Raw genomic sequence first — 15,613 nt, 5'->3', positions numbered from 1 at the left:
GTTTTGGGTCTTGGTCTTTGGTGGGAAGTATTAAAGGGGAAGCTTGGGGAAGGGTGGAAGCTCAGCCTCAGACTAGCCAACATGGGGAAAAGGCTGTGTTCACCATGCCTGGGGCACAGGGTAGAGGTAAAAGATATGGTTGCTAAGTGCTCTGCCCAGAGGGGCCCTGGGTGGCTGGGCTAATGGGGTGTTCACTTGGGAGGGCAGGGCTGATAAGGAGGTGCTGCCTGGTGTGATCACTGGGCTAATGGAGGGGGTCCCAGCAGAGTATAGGGACAGAGAATGTGCCAGGACTGAGGGGAACCTGAGCTCCCAGCAGAAATGGGAGAACCCCTACCACAGCTCAACTGGAACTGAACTCCTCTTTGTGAAATGCTTAGAGGCAGAGGCAGGACCTCTAAGCTTAGAAAGTGACAAATGCTGAAGGGTGTGTGTGTGTGCACTCAGGTTGGGGCTTGTTGACCCTAGCCAGGCCTGAAATCCCTTTTTTCTCAAACCCAGACAATCACTTGAGAAGTGGTTTCTCCAAACCAATGGGACGGCAACATGGTGCCACTGGCACATCTGCTCCACCAGCTTGGGGTACAAAGTAAGGTCGCAGTCATTTTAAAAGCATATGAAATGCCTAACACCCACCCCCATGATATCCTGAGCCCCTTTATCTCCTGAAAACTCTGAAACAGGGGTGTCACTAACTGTTAAACCAGATCAGGGGCCAAGCTCATGAGCCCTCCAAGTATGGTGACAGGTGATCTTTGTTTCTGTACCTTAGGGCTATGGGCATCCTGGGGGTGGAGAGTGTGTCCACACAGGATAATCAGATGGGTACAAAGCCAAGTCCTGTGACCCTGATGGTGCATCGGTCCTGCTGATAAGTTACTGGAGAGGGTGGGGTGTGGTGGGGTCCTGTGAAGGCAAGCCCTCGTCAGGCCCCAGGAGGCACCACCACCAGGCCTTGGGAGCAGGTGAAGGGAGACACTGGCTAGGTGATGATTCAGCTCACACGTGGCTCCTGGAGGAGCTTCTGAACCTTGTCCCTCACAGAGGAGCCACCCAGGGCTCTCCCACCTCCAGCCCTTACCTCTGTGTTTATCAAACTAGAAACCCTCTCCTTTTTGGGGTCATTTCCCTGCTAACCCCCCTGTAGCCACCCTTCCCCTCCAGTCTCCCCAGCCAATCCTCCGACTTCCATATAGATGGGGTGGGAGAGACCCCTCTCTTTTCCAAATTCTTCTCATCTTTCACAAGAGTTCCCAGAGCCCCAAACACGAGGCCGGAATGATTAGTATCTGAAAAACTGGTTCTTCCTCCCTGGGGCTGGGAGGGCTCTGTCTTCATACCTCTGCGGAATGAGGGGCAATTTTAGCATTCCATTCTTTGAGTGCCCATGGCAAGATGAAGTTTCATGTTAAACCGCCTGACCGAGCCCAGCTGTTCAGGGATGTCTGGCTCTGGACTCTGCCTTAGGCTCTGTGAAGAGAAAGAACTCATTGGGAGGGTCTTCCTCCCTGAGGCTGTGGCTCCTGGCCTTCAGCAGGGCAGGGGAGTCTGGGAGATGTGGCTTCCTTGGAGGTAAGGTCTCCTGTCCACAGCTGGACACTGGGCACATGGCATCACTGCTGTGCCTTGGTGGCCCTGTCAGCAAAGAACAATTCCACAGCTGCTCCAGTGTAGAGTTCCTTGGTGCAGAGAAAGTCTTGCTCCCTCCCCAGTGCCCTCTGTTAGGTTGAGCTGGCTTGGTTCCTGGACACTGTGGACTCCAGTGCTTTACTCCCTGCTCCCACTTCCGGCAGCTGCAGAATTCCCTGGCTCTTACAATGCACACACCAGGTGTGCACGTGCACACATGGCCATGTGCATTGCATGCACTCACAGACATGCATGGCCACACTCACTCATATATGCATTCACACACAGTCACGTACTCACACAGACATACTCCAGTTATATACCCAGATGTGGACATACACATTCAAAAACATGCATGTGATACCATTGTAATTAACCTAGTTATTAATAACAGGAAGGGAGCAAAGGGGAGGCCTAATATTATAGGCAGGTCATTTGGACATCTTCACCAGGAAGCTAAAGCTTTACACTCCTAGGGAGACACTGGTCTATTCCCCCGCAGATCGCTGGGGGAGTGGATAGGGAAAATAGACGCATGCTCAGTAAAGTTGGGATGACCCCAGGAAGGTACTTGCCTGTCAGTCACACCTGGAAACAGGTCATTGGCCAGAATAGGCATGGCCACCGCAAGGGTGTGAAATTTGGAATATTTAATCCCCTAAACAAAGAAACTCACCCTCTTGGCTCCTCTTATGCTTTTGGGACTCTAGGTGCAGGGGGCCTTGTTCTGGATTAGGTTTTGCTGAAGGCTTAGCCCGCAGGCACCTTGGCAGGAGTGGGTGGGCACCTGGAACATGGTGGGAGGCAATAGCCCTGTCCAAGTGTGGGCCCACACTCCCCCTCCCAGTTTGATCTATCCAGACCACTAAAACTTTCTCCATATCACCAATAAGGCTGTTTTGCTTTCTTATCATTTGTGTGTTTACTGGAGTAGCACTTTTAATTTCCTTCAAGAACTTTTCCTCTGCTTTCACAACCTGGCTCTGTTTGGCATGAGAGGCTTAGCTTTCAGCGTATCTTGGCTTTCAGCATGCCTTCCTCACTGAGCTAATGATTTCTAACTTTTGATTTAAAGTAAGGGACATGTGACTCTTCCTTTCATTTGAACACTTAAAGGCCATTGTAGGGCTATTCATTGGCATAATTTCAATATTGTTGTCTCATGGGATAGGTAGGCCTGAGGAGAGATGGGGGAACAGCCAGTCAGTGTAGTAGTCAGAACAAACATTAAGTTCACCATCTTACAGGGGCAGGGTTCATAGCACCCTAAAACAAGTACAATAGTACCTTCAAAGATCAGGGCTCAGAGATCACCATAAAAAATAAATAGTAATGAAAAGTTTGAAATAGTGTGAGAATTACCAAAACGTGACACAGAGACATGAAGTGAGCAAACGCTGTTAGAAAAATCGTGCCTATAAGAAATCCTGTGACACAGGATTGCCACAGACCTTCAGTGAATAAAAAACATCTGCAAAGGGCAATAAAGTGAAACATAATAAATTGAGGCATGCTTGTGTCTACAAACCAAGGGATGCCCGAGGCATCAAAAGTTGGGAGAGAGGCATGGAAGTTCCTTCCCTGGTGCCTTCAGAAGGAGCATGGCCTCGCTCACACCTTGGACTTCTGGTCTCCACAACTGTGAGACAATGAGTTTCTGTTGTTTGAAGCTACCCAGTCAGTGGTACTTTGCTATGCCAGCCCTAATGCTATGGTATTGTTTGTGACTCCCCCCAAATTCTTATGTTGAAACCCTTATGTCCAATGTGGTAGTACTAATAGGTGGGGCCTTTGGGAGATTCTTAACTAATGAGGATGGAGCCCTCATGAATGGGATTAGTGCCCTCATAAAAGAGGATCCAGAGAGTTCCCTAGCCCCACCCCTTCCTCCACATGAGGACGCAGTGAGAAGGCGCCAGTTATGAACCTAGAAATAAACTCTCACCAGGTGACCATGTTGATGCTTTGATCTTGGACTGTTCAGCCTCCAGAACCATGAGCAATACATTTCTGTTGTTTATAAGTTACCCAGTCTGTGGAATTTTCTTACAGAGGCCTGAATAGATTAAGACACAGGAAACAAATCCAGGGTCCTTCCAGTGATGACAACTTATGCTGTTTGTAAGACACGACTGCACAGCCTATTTTAAAAATGGCACAGTGGTGTAATCCCTAGAATCCTATGGGAACTAGTTGTGTTTCCTCCTGTAGTCAAAACGATTTTAGATACAAGGTTAGCTTTGTAAATTATCAATCATGAATGCACACATTATTCACACATGCATATATGCATCCACATATTTGTTCCTTCCTTTGGTTTTCTGGCATTCCCAAGTTTGCAGGTATTACCTTAAGGAGCCCATTCAAACTTCAGGAAAATCACTTATTGTAAGGACACACAAAGAATTGCTGATACTCTCATAGGAACTGTTTCTGTGTTAAAAAGTTTAGAAGGTAGAGCCCTGTCCCATTTTGCTCAGTGTTTAGAGCATTGGCCCGTGCACTGAAGGGTCGTGGGTTCGACTCCTAGTCCAGAGCACATACCTGTGTTGCAGATTCGATCCCAGTGTGTGTGGGATCTCTCTCTCTCTTCCTTCCTCCCTTTCACTCTCTAAAAAAAATCAATGGCAAAAATGTCCTTGGGTGAAGATTAATCAAAAAAAAAAATTTAGAAGGTGGAAGAGCTCCTTGAGTTGTGTTCAGCAGACTGTTCAGGACGGCAGTGTTAGCAGGCTTCACCATATGGGGGGCTCAACAGTGAGCGAGCAGAGCAGGACTGGGTCTTCCGGAGGAAGGAGAGCCTTATGCAGGTGGAGTAGAATTCACCAGCAGCTCTTTTATGTCTAACTTTTTTTTTTCCGGATCCAGCTTTATAAATAAGCCTAAAAGAACAAACAGAAAAACAAAAGATGATTATAAGTCAACTGACTTCAACCTGATGGGACTTCTCTAAATAGAAATATTCACAGAAAGGCAATAGATTCATATTTGTGCCTTCAGTCTCTCTCTCATTTTTCAGCCAAATTTAGAATCAACTTTCAACTATCTCAATATTGTATTATCTTTCCTAGGTATCTTATCTCTACCATTTGGCCATTTCATGGTTCATTACCATTTCCATTAGAAAGAGTAAGGGAAGGAAGTAAAATTATAACTGACCTATCTGGTACCTCTAGGATCCTGAAAGGTTTAGTGAGATTGAAATATAACCCACAGCCTGGAATGGGATTTTTAAGTTGATGGATTCAAATTATTCATGATCTTCTTCCTGCTTCTTTCATCCATCATTCCTACAAACAGCCAACACTTAGGGGAAAAATGAATTTCTTAAACAAGACACAAAAAGCATTAACCATAAAGGAAAACATTTAATAAATGTGACTACATTAACATGAAAAATTTTTGTTTATAAAAAGTAGCTCTTAGCCCTAGCCAGTTTGGCTCAGTGGTTAGAACGTCGGCCCGAGGACTGAAGGGTCCTGGGTTAGGTTCTAGCCAAGGGCGCGTACCTCGGCAACCGATCTATGTGTCTCTCTCACATCAATGTTTCTCTCTCTCTCTCTCCCTCCCTCTCTCCCCCCCCCCACCCCGTCCCCCTTTCCCTCCCTTTCATTCTCTGAAAAGCAATGGAAAAAATACCCTTGGGTGAGCATTTAAAAAAAAAAAAGCTCTTAAAGAAAAGACAACTTATATACTGAAAGGAGATAGATGCAGTTTATATATCCAATAAAAAGATTGGTTTAATATAAAAGAATAACTATAAATCAGGAAAAAAATGAGAAAAAAACAATAAAAAAGGCTGAACAAACAGGAATGTCACACAATGGGGAACAAATATGGTCCATAAGCATATGAAGAGATGCTCAACTCCATATGTGATCAAGGAAATGCAAATCAAAATCACACTGCGATATACCTGTATAACCATTTGATTGGCAAAAATCCCGAAGTCTGATTTTACCAATTGCTAGAGAAGATAGGGATCAACAGAATCTTGTACATTGCTGGTGGGAGTGTAAACTGGGACAGCTTTCAAAAACAATCTGACATTCCCCTATCAAGTGGAGCACTCTCACACTCTACAACCCAGAACGCTGCTTCTGAGTACAGGCCAAGCGCTGGCCCAGGCACACCACCAGGAGACATGATCGAGAATGTTCATAGCAGGCCCATTTATAATAGTCAGAGGCCCACCATCAGAAGGGGAGATAAATCCACTGTGACATAGCCACACAGTGGAATATTCTATAGCAGTAAAAATGAACAAGCTACATAGCCAGCAACACTGGTGAACCTCAGTACCGTGAAGATGAGTGATAAAAAATCAAATCCCAGACAAGCTCACAGAGCACAAAATCTTTTCTACAAAGTTCAAAAACAAACACTAAACAACCTATTCCTTAGGTATGCCTATGTCCTTCATAAAAACCGAAAAATTCTAGGCCAGAGTTACTTCTGGGGAAAAGCAGGAGACGAGATGGGAAAAAGTAACTAGGTAGGGATAAAATATTACTAAGACTCTGGTTCTTGTTTGATGGTAAGTTCCAGGGTGTTTATTCTTCAGTTTAATGAAATGAAAGATGACCATTCAGGTACCAATGAAGACTGTGTGTCCTAAATCAAGTATAATAATTAACCCAAACCTGTGCATCTGAGATCAATTACAATAAAAAATACAAAGATATCTAAATTAACTTGTCTAAATCTGAAGTGCAAAAAGGTGAGGCTTCAAGGGCCCCCCACTTGCAAAGGTGATAGCGGGGAGTTGTGTGGTGCTCAAGAATGCAGCTGGGAAGCATTTCTGTGTGAGCATTTCTTCTAAACTGCTAGAGATCTCAGAAGGAAGGTACCTGCATCTACAAGACAGTAGTAATATGTTCTAATTTCTTTTCTTAAAATAAATATTCATTTTTGTACCCAAGTTTGCATTCTTTTTCTTAAATCTGGCTTCTTAAATTATATAAACTTTTGCCCCACAAAACCTAGCTCCTCTCCTGGTAATCCACTTACAAAACCACTTCCACTTCCACAACGTACAAAAGGGCACCCATACAGTGGACTTCCCTCTCCGCCCCGGCCTACCTGTTCCCCTTCCCAGTGGCAACCAATGTTAATGTTTATACAGTTTATACAGTATATACAGTATATTAACATTGTATATATAGTTTGCACAGTATATACAATGTTAATGTTTATACAGTATATACAGACATTTTCACTTCCTTCCAATTTCTTCCTTTTCATTTTGAAATAATTTCAAGCTTACGGAAAAACTGAGAGACTAGTACAAAGAACTGTTTCCTCCTGAGCCACTGGAAAAGTAACTTGCCAAAATCTGTGCAAAGTGACAACATACAAAGTTACTCAATATGACATTATTTGCAAGAGCAAAAGAGGGAAAACACAGGTGTCCAACACCTCCAGTTCCAGGCCACACCACAGGGCTCGTTCTCATGTTCTCTTTTCATGTCTGGACCCTCCTGCTCTGACAGTGAGAAACCAGGCTCTCATCATGCCTGTGAGCGTACAGATGCCACCCTCACTCTGTGGGCTCTGACACCCATGCTGCTCCCCGAGTAGAAGCCTTGCTTACCCTGCCTGGGCTCGGACACCCTGCTCTGGGCCACTCCCGGGCGGACACCCTCCTCACTCCACTCAGGCTCTGACATGGCGCAGGGCTACTGCAGCCGCCTCTCCCTCTGGCCCCCCCACACTGAGCCTACCATGCTTGACTCTACATGGCTCTGGAATAAATTATTCAGGAAGGAAGGAGAGAGGGAAAGAGGAAGAAAGGGGAAGGGAATAGGAAGAACTCCACTTTTCCTACGCAAATGATAACATCTGCACCTTGTATTTTTCATTCAATACATATTAATGAGGTAGCTCCATATCGGGCATAGTTTCCTTATTGTTATTTATGGCACCACAAAATTCCATAGTCCTGTTTCTCCCGCAGCCCTCACCTGAAGATGTTTTCATTGATTTGAGAGAGAGAAGAAGAGAGAGAGAAACATCAATGTGAGAGAGAAACATCTATCGGTTGCCTCCCATATGCACCCTGACTGGGGATCAAACCGACAACCTGGATATGTGTCCTGAGCAGAAATCGAACCCAAAACCTTCTGGTGCACGGGACAACACTGCAACCAACTGAGCCACCCAGCCAGGGCCCACAGTACTTTTTATGGTACACACAATATAGTTTACGGATAAACTGTATTCTCTTTAACCAGTCTCCTATCTATGGATGTCTGTGTTTTGCCAATCTTTTGCTATTCCAAATAACACTGCATGAATAACACAATTACTGGGACCCTAGAGCAACTGCATATGTTGTAATTTTGCACACATATCAGTACACCTGTACCAATTAAATCCTGGGTCAAAGGGTGCATGACTTTGTACCTTTGATAAATATTGGCAAATAGCTCCCTACTGGCATGTATAAGGAATACCTTTAACTTATTCTTTGAATGACAATGAATTAAAATTTTGGGGGCATGTGTAGTTTATAAAACCAAAGCAAAAACCAAACCCCCCCCCCCACCAAAACCCAACAAAAATAGACCCAGAAAAAAAACCACCCCAAACAAACCCCCCAAAGGAAAAAAAACCCAAACCAAACCAAAGAGTGGCAGCTTCTTACCTGTTGCCTCTGTGTGTAGGATCTTCTCATCAATACTTTGAATATTACTGGACAAAAACAGTTTCCTTCCTTCAATTTTATCAAGTTGGCTATTTATCAAAACAACAGAACAAAGGGAGATAGGTCTGCAGAAGAAAAAAAAAAGTGTTTTTATCAGATTTATGTAACACTGAGAGATGATCAAGTGTATGACAAGGTGGGGCAATTTATGATACCTGATGTCACTGGGGCCTCACTTTCCTAGACAGAACATTTCTTAAAGAGGCTGACACCAGCACCCACTCACACCCCTTCCTCCCAAGCACCACTGCTCTCAGGTGGCTCCTGGGAATCTGGTCCCTGAATGACCTTCTGGGTTAGGTTCAAAGGATCATGAGGGATTCCAGCTGTGATACCACAGGTTGTGCCATCTGATGAAACAGCAAAGTCTGAAGGAAGCTAAAATCCTTTAAAGAAATGAAAACAGGACCATGGGATGGTCTCAGCCAGTTTCTCTCATTTTCTCTGCCATAGGGTCTGTTGCTGGGAAACCTGACCTATGACACCCAAGAAGCAGAGAATACCCATGAATTTACCTTTTAAAATTGATGTTGAGATTGGCAGTCATGACAATTCCTCCCGCTATAATTGCAGACATACCAAGAGTAATATCAATCATGGTTGCAATGGCACCTCCATGAAGAAATCTAGTTATAATAGGAAGGAATGAAAAATGTTTCCAAAAAGTCTGAAAAGAGAAAGATTATCCAAGCATCTCTATATAATTTACTTATGAAAGGTCCACTTAGTACATCATCAGTGTACCGAGTGTCAAATACCCATGTCCCCTACTTTACTTTGTTCATATCATAAGTGTACTGTTTGTAATAAACCAGGTAATCAGATCACGAGCAAGCAAAGTTAAAATATCACTTAGAAATTTATATTATGTATTCATTAAACTAACTATACACATCATTGTTTAAAAATTTAGGAAATGTAGATAAACAGAAGAAAAAGAAAAAATTGTAAGGCCCTCTGTTAACATGCCAATGATACTCTCTTAGATTATACACTATTGCCTTAAGTCCTATGCTTTTGTGATTTATTATAAACATCCTTCCATATCAATAAATATATCTACATTACCATTTTAATGCCTTCATTCTAGTTCAAAGGGATAGTACAAGATAACAATCTTTTAGAGAGACATTTTAGGTTGTCATTCTTACCCGGGCATTCCTTGCAGGTGAGGGCCTCCCTGAAACACGCAGACTACCCTTTGCTCAACATCGTTATAGAACATCACATATTCAAAACCCAGGCCATCCTTAAAACTTGTGCCAAAGAGCTGGGCTTGTGACAGTTTCTCCTTGTTTCCTAGCTCTGAGGCTGTAGGGAAATAAGCTGGATGGGCACACGAGAAACAGGTGTGAGAAAGATGCCATGACAGAGCTAAACATCTGTACCCTGCTAGAATAACAGGTTGGTGGATGACCGATTCAAATGTCAACCAGGTACAAAATGGAACGGAATGGGAGGGTCCCAAGGAAACAGAATATAAGAGCTTTGCCCTCATGGAATTAACAGCCTAACCGAGGCCATAGTATACATAAATGAACGAAAACAAAGTACTTATACATGGCAATCAGAAAATATCGTATATAAATGCTGAGGATATACTGAATAAAATACTAAGGTGTACACAGAAACCCTTCTTGGAGTAAGACATTATACATTTGCCAAAACCCATAGTAAGTAAAACTTAAGAGTGAACCCTAATGTAAAGTATGGACTTTAGTTAATAATAATGTACTAGTAGTACAATACTAGTAGTACAATTATAACAAATGTACTACTCTAATGCAAGGTGTTAATAACAGGGGAAGCCTGGGTGGGAGGGTAGGGGGTATATGGGAACTCTGTACTTTCCACTCATTTTTCAGTAAACCTGAAACTGCTAAAAAAATTTTTAATTTAAAAGATCACACACAGCCTGGCCGGGCATGGCTCAGCGGTTGAGCGTTGACCTAGGATCCAGGTGATCAGGGTTCAATTCCCGGTCAGGGCACATGCCCAGGTTGTGGGCTTGATCAATGACTCTCTCATTATTGATGTTTCTGTCTCTCTCTCCCTCTCCTTTCCTCTCTCTGAAATCAATAAAGATATATTTTAAAAATAAATAAATAAAATAATAAAAGATCACACACAGAAGAGAAAGTATAATGTTGTGTGTTAATGGTGCGGTAGGTTACCTTGGGAATCATGAGTCTGGGAGATGAGGGGGTGACCTAAGCAACCTAAGCTTCTTAGGGTGACAGAGCCATATGTTGAGATAAATAGTAAAATGAGATTACTGATGACAGCCTCAGACAGAGACAGGAAGAGGCTGTGGCAGGGTGGAGGCTCTTTGGGGGCCTTTGTTCACTCCTGCTAGTGGTGATGAGGATGCCAGGGTGGGAGGCAGTCTTATTCTTGGCAAAAGACTTTATGCCCTCCCACAATCTGCAAAATTCATTGAGATTTCTGGCCTTTATTATAAAACTGAAGATTATAGAAACCCCTGCACTATACTCTTTCCTTTTTCAAGTGGTAACTAGTGCTTCAATCTGTTCTTAGTTTTATATTTGCTATTTAAATATTCTTTTCCCCCCAACATGTTTTTATTCATTTTCAAGAGAGAGGAAGGGGGGGGGAGAGGGACATTGATGTGAGGAGAAACACTGATTGGCTGCTTCCTGCACGCCTCCTACTGGGGATCAAGCCCGCAACCTGGGTATGTGCCCTGACTGGGAATCAAACCAGTGACTTTTTGGTCCACGGGAGGATGCTAAAGCAACTGAGCCACACTGGCCAGGGCAATATTTAAATATTCTTTATGGGAGAGTCACTGTTCCTACCATTCATTAAGGTTGAGACGTCCTGATCCCTATTAATTGGTTTATAATTATATGAAGGCAAAAGTGTCCAGGAGCCATCTTCACATTTCTTCATGAACTGGTCAAAGAGGAGTCGCATGTCCTTGCTCCAGCTGGGCTTGGGGAGAGAATGGTCGTGCTCAAAGAAAAACGACCTCTAAAAGACAGAAGAAAAAGAAGAGTAACGGGAGGTGCATTCTATGTCATAACATAGTCTCCTATTTTCGAGACTATTTTGCTGCTTTTCATCTTTATAGAAGCTTGTCACTTCGGAGGGGAAGCAATTTTCAAGGATTACCTGGTCCAACCTCCTTGGGAAAAATGGGAGATTGAGAGAGGGTAAATGATTTGCTCAATGTCACCCAACTAGCTGCTGGGAGAGCCAGCAGCAAGCCCATGTCTGTGGGCTCCCTTTTATCCCAAACCTTAATCAAGCACAGGTGAGCCAGGTACCAGAAATAGAGAGACATGAAGGACAGACATCTTCCTCCATGTAAAAAGTGCTACTAGTGGGGTTTGCACAGGAAGGCAGAGCACAGGGGAGAGGTATTCATCTCAGACTGGGGGTTCAGGGAGAGGTTCTATGACTTGAATCTTGGTTAGACAGGCAGAAATTAGGCAGCTAGAAAGAGCACTGTTGGTAAAGAAACTGTGCAAAAGCAAGAAGGCATGAAATAATTTTGAGATGCCGAACCAATTGGACTGAAGCTTCCCCTATCCAGTAGGAGCCACACAGCTATATTACCATCAACATCTTCACTGACCAAAGTGGCTCCATTCTGACCAGTCAGGACAGTGCCCTTTGGACCAATCAAACTTCAAGGATTTGGAGTCCTCATCTGCATGAAAAGGACCAGCGGGGACTTCTGTCTATATGTAAGTCAGATCCCCTCTGGCTCTGGGAGGGCACTTTTCCCTTCCACCAAAGACGGCTTTTCCCTGGCTGAGCTGAAACATCCAAGATGTTTCCCTGGAACAGAGTGGAGCAGACCAGCGAGGAGCGGAGCAGAGCTATCTAGCCAGAGAGCGGCCTGGCCCCAGGGCTGCCGCACAGCCGAGCTGTATCACAATTGAGCTGTTTTGCCCTGAATAGGTTCCTTCTTCACTGCACCCCAAATTGGGGATTCCTGTTGACTTTGAATTGGTGACCCTGCCAACAACCATCGGTTGACAAAACCCTTAACCTAGTTCAATGAGCACGATAGATTTGAGGCACCATTAGGTCTCCCATCTTCTCGGCTGGCGCTTTCTGGATCAATAAACCTCTCCTTACTCCAAACTCCAGACATTTTGAGTTTTGGCCTTTGGAAGTGGTGGGCACATGAACTTGGGTTCTGTAGCAAACTTAGGTTTTAGGAACCTCCCTCTGGTGTAACGGAGGAATTGCAAGGTGAGAAGCAACCGTAGGGGAACCAGCTAAAAGACTCACAAAGGTCCAGGTGAGATAATGGTTAGTAGCTGAACTAGGTAGCAAGAAATGAAGAAAGACTTAAGAGATATTTAGGATACTGGGGTTGCAGTGAATGGAAGGAAAAGAAAGTTCTGTTAGTGTTCCTGGGTGTGTCAGGAGGCAAAGAGCGGGAGTGAAACTATTAATTTTAGTTTGGGTGATGTTGAGTTTAGGACCCCAGATGTTGTGAGAAGTAAAAATAATAAAAGTTTCAGATCAAGGAGGTGAGAGCTAAGACATACTTGAAGTAAAGGCACTTGTAGATTCAGAGCATACATGGCATACGGGGGGGTGAATGTTAGGGATAATCATTACTTTTTGTCCTGAGTAGAGGAAAAGTTTTGTTTGACCTTTGGTTATTTATTTTTTTCAAGTGGGACTTGTTGAGTAAAGTGATGACTTTAAAAAAAAAAAAAGTGTCTCCTTTTAAGGTTAAAAAGAACGAAGCATGACTTACAAAGCCTGTAAATACTATACTGTTAAATATTCTCAACACGGATCACAAAGGCACCAACATATAACTAGGGCACCGACTTTATTTTTGTTGTGAAATTAGCACAGGGCATTTTCTTTTTTAATGTGCAAGACGATACAGGATCAACCACCACTCTGCACTTCACGATTCTTTAAAAGCAAGCTACAATAGCTCCCAGGTCTTGCTCAGTACAGGGCTGTTCCCTCCTCTCATGTTCCTTAGCACTTCATTACAGCACATAGAAAATATATTTTTAAATCTTGAAATGTCACCTTTCTTTCAAACTAAATGAGTAGTAATTCAATACATCAATGAAATAAAACATAGTGGTCTAAAAACAGTGATATAATATTTACTATTAATGCCAGGCTCTTTGTGAAACACTCGCATTGTCTCCTTTAAGTCTTTTTTTAAATTTTAAAAAAAAATTTTAATTTTTATTCCTTTAAGTCTTATAACCACCTTGAAAGGTGAGGAAACTGGCTTAGAGAGAGGGTACGATGGCCTGACACGCAGAGAAAATCAGGATTAAGCCTGCGGGAGAGCGCGCCCGTCCAGGGCGGCTGGACGGAGGGACGGCGCTGACCCTGCCGCGCGCGTCCTGCGTGACCTCGTTTGACTAACTTGACCTTTGTTACTCTCAGGAGAAGGGGTAGCTCTCCCCTTACAGACCAGGGTCAAATACCCTGCTCGCTTTCAAAACGGAGCCGCCTCCCCGCGCAGGGTTTCGATCTCAGGGCGGAAGACCCTGCGGCCCAGTAAACACTGACGCCCTTCGAGTGGCGTCAGCGCCTCCTCTGAGATCCCCTGCTACACGTGATGGACGAACAACTACAGGGACCTTTCCCCGTAGGCGTGTCCTCGACCATTCTCGCCACGACGCCCACTCCCGCCGCTCTGCTCCCCGGGACTCACCCGTGCGGCTCCGGGGTCGTTCGCCGGCGGGCGCGCGCCTCCCCGCAGGCCTCGCAGGGCCCCGAGCGCGGGCAGGCGCCCGGCGCAGCTCCGCAACATGGCTCCGAGGGCGCAGGGGAGCCGCGCCGCCAGACCGCCCGCTCACCGGCCCGCTCACCTGGCGGCAGGAGGGCGGAGCCTGACGCGAAGATCACGTGCTAGCGAGGGGCGGGGGGCGGAGCCGGGCGAGGGCCCGCCCAGCGGCGGCAGCTCAAGTCCCTCGGCCGGGAAGCCGGCGCCTGCGCGCTGCGAGCGTCGGAGTTACTCGCCTTCCGCCGGGTCCTGCGCCCGCCGAACGCGGCCCCGTTTTGTCCCCAAGCCGCTGTCCCTCCTGCAGAAGACTTAAGGCCCTGGGGCGGGTGGGATCCCACACAGTGAACTGTAGGAATAAAGCGTTTCCTTGTAGGCCGTGGACAAGGCCCTGGGATCGGGTTGGTACTGAGAACTTTCTGGGCGCAAAGGGTGTATGCTTTTAAAATGCTCCGTCCGCCTCTCCACGCCCCGTCCCTCCCGCACTCACCCTTAACACTTTCCGCGGAGCTGAAAGTCCTTAAGTCAAGCTTTTCCAAATGGAAATCAAAATCGTAGGAACATCGGAAGGATGTGCTGTCTCTGGCTTTGGAGACAGACCTGAGCTCAGATTCCCCTCCACCGCTCAACACCTTGTGCAGATTCTTCAACCCGCCTGGCCTCTGTGTCCTCATGTTTGTCCAGCTCAGAAGAATGGATATTGAGTTTTACTATTGCCAGGACCTCCTCTTTCCGCAGGAATCACGAAGTTAGAGGTTACCTGGCCTCATACTGTGCCCCTTACAAAGAACGTGCCCCCAGAAGCTGGCTTGTACAGGCCACGGGAGCAGATTGTTAAAATTTCAAGAATTTGGCTGATCAATGCTTAAACACTGCCATTATTAAAATTTAAATTATGTGAAACTTAAAACTAAATAAATCATATTAAAAATGAAGGTGTTAGATACTGACACTAATTTCCGATTATTTTACTGTTATCTGTGCTCTTGAGGTTATTAATCTCTCTTGTATTTGTATGGTGGGAATACTAGGAACGTTTCTACCAATATCCACATTCAGTCATATCACAGTGGTAGCTTGAAATTGACTGGATGGGAGTATTTACTCAGATATTTATGCAAATGAGGGCCTTCCTGTCTCTCCTTTTTATTAAACAACCAATATACTACAGTCCAAGTCCATCCTAAGGTGAAGTTTTAAGACTCAAGGGATTACTGGAATAATGGGTTATTGGAATTGCTTACCCCAGCACGTCATTACAGAGCGTTTCTCCACCAACACAGCTCTGTAACCACTCACAGAGTAAAGGAGAGACTGGAGGGGCCGCTTTCAGGAGAGATTTATCAGAGATAAATAAACTTGGCCTGGGCCTGGATCTAAGTTCAGATCCAAGTGTTATCATTTCGTGTGTGTGTGGGTGGGGGGGCAATTACTTCCAATTATTGCAGCACTGTTTGTTGAAAGATTCTCTTTTCTCAATTCAATGGTCTTTTCACCTGGATCAAAAATTGGTTTTCCATATAGGTATGGAT

General features: G+C 44.8%; 1 protein-coding gene across 3 annotated transcripts; it reads right to left on the bottom strand.

Moving 5' to 3' along the window:
- Positions 1-1,960: 1,960 nt before the first annotated feature.
- THEM4 (thioesterase superfamily member 4) lies at positions 1,961-14,288 on the bottom strand. Of its 3 annotated transcripts, none has more exons than XR_013997766.1 (7): positions 14,013-14,185; positions 11,155-11,329; positions 9,487-9,661; positions 8,851-8,961; positions 8,276-8,400; positions 4,789-4,935; positions 1,983-4,511 (listed from the first exon to the last, which is right to left on the bottom strand). XR_013997766.1 is itself a non-coding variant. In XM_081122348.1 (6 exons), exons 1-6 carry the CDS (start codon positions 14,109-14,111, stop codon positions 4,432-4,434), a joined length of 765 nt encoding a protein of 254 aa, XP_080978474.1. In that variant the 5' UTR covers positions 14,112-14,288; the 3' UTR covers positions 1,961-4,431. The 3 variants fall into 3 exon arrangements, 1 of the variants encoding a protein (XP_080978474.1); XR_013997767.1 differs by having other exon boundaries at positions 3,013-4,511; positions 4,789-4,919; XM_081122348.1 differs by lacking the exon at positions 4,789-4,935 and having other exon boundaries at positions 1,961-4,511; positions 14,013-14,288.
- Positions 14,289-15,613: the final 1,325 nt, after the last annotated feature.

This window comes from Miniopterus schreibersii, assembly GCF_964146895.1.
Source record: "Miniopterus schreibersii genome assembly, chromosome: 19".
Taxonomy (NCBI): domain Eukaryota; kingdom Metazoa; phylum Chordata; class Mammalia; order Chiroptera; family Miniopteridae; genus Miniopterus; species Miniopterus schreibersii.
Note: the sequence above shows the minus strand (reverse complement) of the source record. Positions and strands in the feature narration are given on the sequence as shown.

Coding starts and splice junctions, on each gene's coding strand:
- THEM4 (XM_081122348.1), bottom strand. CDS start 14,111: ATGTTGCGGAGCTGCGCCGGGCGCCTGCCCGCGCTCGGGGCCCTGCGA. Junction 11,330..14,012: donor ACGACCCCGGAGCCGCACGG/GTGAGTCCCGGG, acceptor TCTGTCTTTTAG/AGGTCGTTTTTCTTTGAGCA. Junction 8,401..8,850: donor CTCAACATCAATTTTAAAAG/GTAAATTCATGG, acceptor TTTCTTCTGCAG/ACCTATCTCCCTTTGTTCTG.